The sequence below is a fragment of the Sinocyclocheilus rhinocerous genome, unplaced genomic scaffold, assembly GCF_001515625.1.
Source record: "Sinocyclocheilus rhinocerous isolate Xijiao unplaced genomic scaffold, SAMN03320098_v1.1 scaffold786, whole genome shotgun sequence".
Taxonomy (NCBI): Eukaryota; Metazoa; Chordata; class Actinopteri; order Cypriniformes; family Cyprinidae; genus Sinocyclocheilus; species Sinocyclocheilus rhinocerous.
In genome coordinates, this window is record NW_015661881.1 from 129,807 (window position 1) to 133,452 (window position 3,646).

The 3,646-nt window shown below is 39.3% G+C and overlaps 1 protein-coding gene across 1 annotated transcript in view; it reads right to left on the reverse strand.

The window, feature by feature from the left end:
• Positions 1–3,550, reverse strand: part of LOC107726733 (DBH-like monooxygenase protein 2 homolog) — an 11,497-nt gene extending 7,947 nt beyond the window's left edge. Inside the window, exons 1-5 of the mRNA XM_016536423.1 lie at positions 3,284–3,550; positions 2,703–2,849; positions 1,649–1,801; positions 1,139–1,222; positions 903–1,055 (exon numbers count right to left, since the gene is read on the reverse strand). Coding sequence (XP_016391909.1) covers positions 903–1,055; positions 1,139–1,222; positions 1,649–1,801; positions 2,703–2,849; positions 3,284–3,550 — 804 coding nt within the window. The remainder of the gene's footprint in view (positions 1–902; positions 1,056–1,138; positions 1,223–1,648; positions 1,802–2,702; positions 2,850–3,283) is intronic.
• Between the last annotated feature and the right edge of the window lie 96 nt (positions 3,551–3,646).

The window sequence follows — 3,646 nt, forward strand, 5'->3', positions numbered from 1 at the left end:
CGTCACTTGTGGACGCGCGTTCACGACAGTATCATGACGCGAGCGTGTGGCGGCGCAGGCGCTGACCCAGATCCGGCGTAATGATGTCATGAGACGAAAATGTGGAATAAAGTCGTTATTTTTGTTTTCTTTGCGCAAAAAAGTATTTTCGTAGCTTCGTAACTTTACAGTTGAACCACTGATGTCACATGGAATACTTTGTCGATCATCTTGGTACTTTTCTGGACCTTGAACGTGGTAGTTACCTTGCTGTCTATGGGAGGGTCAGAGAGCCCTCAGATTCCATCAAAAATATCTTAAATTGTGTTCCGAAGATGAACGAAAGTCTTACGGGTTTGGAACAACACGAGGGTGAGTAATTAATGACAGAATTGTCATTTTTGGGTGAACTAATCCTTTAAAACCGATTGTTCCCTAAAAAACAATAAATAAACAATATCAAAACAATAAAACTATTTTCATCTTACTTTGTCTCTTAATCTGAGCAGGTTCAGTCGGTCTCTGTGCCGCTGCTCCATCGTTTTTGGGATTCAGGATCACGTATTTTGTCTTGAGGGTCTCCAGCTGGTAGCTGAAGCCTTTGCTGGCAGGTTCAAACTCGATCTTCTGCAGAAGCACTTTCTTGGCGGATGAAGCCAGCAACTTGTTCAGGTCGCCCTCGTCGCTGGAGTCCTTGCGGCCCGGCTTCAGGGCCTCTTTGAGCTTGTCTACTATCGGCATTGTGTGTCACTGATCAAGAAAACCAAAGATTAAAGAACAAAAATGAGGAAAACGACTCGGAAAGGGTTTCGAACAACACGAGGGCGAGTAATTAATCACAGAATTTTTGGGTGAACTAACCCTTTAAATCTGGTTGTTTTCACATGAAAATGCTTTCAACCTAAGTCACAGGTGAGACTAACCCCTCCGCCAACTCCCCACACAGCCACGGCCTCTATACACTTTGTATCCATCCCAGTATAACACTCCACCTCAAGCGGCTCGGTCACGCTCGGAGGGCAACGGTACAGCACGAGATGATGCATGACGTCAATGTTTGTGATCACCGGCTCAATCTGGACATAAAGTAAGTCAGAGATGAAGATGATTGACAGATCGCTGGATAGATCATGTGTGTTAAGTTCATAGACTCACTTACGCGATAAATGTGCTGTTTGCGATCAAATGTTGGGGCTTTCATGATCTTGCAGTGATAGTAGGTATGGTTGGCTGGTACAGTGAACTGAAATGATTTGTAAATGTAAGCAACATGTAAAGTTACACTCATTAGCACTTTAAAGAGATTAACCAATAATATAATCTATGCAAACTATGGGGTAAACTATATTATGGGCTCAGTAAAAGTTTTTTTGTTTTTGTTTTTTTAATATAAAAAGTAAATCAATAAAAAGAAATGTATATTTTTCAACAAGGACACATTAAATTGACCAAAAGTGACAGAAAAGACATTTAAAATGTTACAGAATATTTTTCTATTTTAAATGCTGCTCTTTTGAGTTTTCTATTCTTCAACAAATTCTGAATAAAGATGTTACTGTTTTCACAGAAATATTTAGCTGCTGTTTTAAATGTTGCTCTTGAAATGCCAGCAACAGAAAACTGGGTTTACACACAGAACAGCAAAATGACAAAGTAAAATCTTTCTTACATTGACCATAGTTATGTCAAAAAAGTTGCTGTTTGGAAGGTTGACCCGAGGCATGTACTTCAACAGGTTCAGCTGCTTTGTGCCTCTTCGGGTGCTGTGGTACATGATTTCATCGGTCTGTCCGTACGCATAGATCAGCTTCATGGGGAGATTCTGATGATGCAATAAAAACACTTTTACTTGATGTCTTTACTTGAAATGAGAAGCTCTTTGGCCGCATGCACACTGCAGTTAAATATTGTCACTCATAAAAGTTTGCTGTGTGTATGTGGCTCATCTGGCCATCGATAACTCATTTTAGCTATTTTTGATTTATTTTGAAGGTTTTTTAAGTCGGTCAGTCAGACAGTCCATGTTTTCAGTTTAAGGAGGGTTTTGAAGTGCAGTTGAGAGCTCCTTGACAAACAAGATCAGCCGTTTTTAAGGCCACACTCTTAAAAAAAAAAAAAAAGGTGCTTAAAAGGTTCTTCCCAGCGATGCCATAGAAGAACCATTTTTGGTTCCACAAAGAACCATTCAGTTAAAAGGTTAAGAAACCATCTCTTTCTTACCTTTTTATAATCTGAAGAATCTTCTTTTGCCACAAAGAACCTTTTGTGAAACAGAAAAGTTCTTCAGATGTTAAAGGTTCTTTATGGAGCCATTTAGACAAAAAAGGTTCTTCTATGGCATCGTGAAGCACCTTTATATTTAAGAGTGTAATAATATCTGACTGGCATATAACTGAACAAATCAAACAAACGTAAACGGGTAAAGGCGGGGCTCATGGGCTGCAGCCCAGCCTAGCCCAATGGTAAGTCTGGCCATGCTCAAAGCATATTTTAATGTTTGTGAATTTTGTGTTACTCCATAATGATGTTCTAGTTGAGAGCATTTGTAGTGTATAGGTAGAGCCCAAACATAACCTCAAGCCCAGGGGTCCCCGGCCCTCCAAATCCTGCCCTGACTGTCGCTGTTTTCAGGCTAAAACAGTGAAAGGGGAGGGCTACATTGCTGGTGCTGAACTACTTTTCCTTTGTAATGAATATTAAAAAAAAACAATGCTAAAACTCACAGTGATGGGTAAATCATTTTCATCACAGGAACCAATGGACCTCTGAAACTTCATGACTGTTTTCCCATCAGACTCTTTCAGAGACAGGAGTTTGTAGTTCTGTTGCTTGTCAACCAAAGGAATTGATTTTCCCACAGCATGACGATCCTAAATACAGAAAAACAGAAAAGAGAAATGAAGCATGTATGTATGCTTTATGATGTTGTAGTTATAGATGTACAGATCCCAGTGCAGTTAAACTGGGCTATCAATTTAACACTTTGACAATCAATAGTTCAAAACACAAGAATATCAGATGTCTATGTCAGACAGATATATATATCAGATATTTGAATAAAAATAATATAAAGAATTAAATATCAAAAAATATACAATTATTTGTAACTCAACTGTAAGTGACAGTTATCAGTCTCAATCTTGAGGATGTGAACAACTAAGAAACTCAAATATAAGATAAAATATAACTAAATAGGAAATATGAATGTGAGTCAAAAACATAAAGAACAAAATATCAAAAGAATATAAAATTAATTGTAATTCCACTGTAAGTGACTTTGATAGTTATCAGTCTCAGTCTTTACCGTGAAGTAAATGCCTTTGGGTCCAACTCCTCCAATGACGATATCGGCTCCAGTCATTCCTCCTTTGGGGCTGAAGCCAAAACCGACCCAGCCGCTGGTGTTGACCGTGAGCTCGAACAAGATTGTGCCCTTGATCTTATCAAATCCCCACTTCAGCCGCACCTTGTGCTCGAGGTCCAGGTGTTCAGAGAAAGGCAGAAGAGGGTCTTCCTGAGCCCAGGACCACTGGACTGAAAGCAAAAGCAGAACAAGAGATAATATGACCATGTTTGCTTTTCAAAATCTGACAAACAGTGTCTTTGTAAGGTGTTTGAGAAGGCAGTGACATGAAACTGCTCTGTAGTCACTTTAACAGCCCTCTTT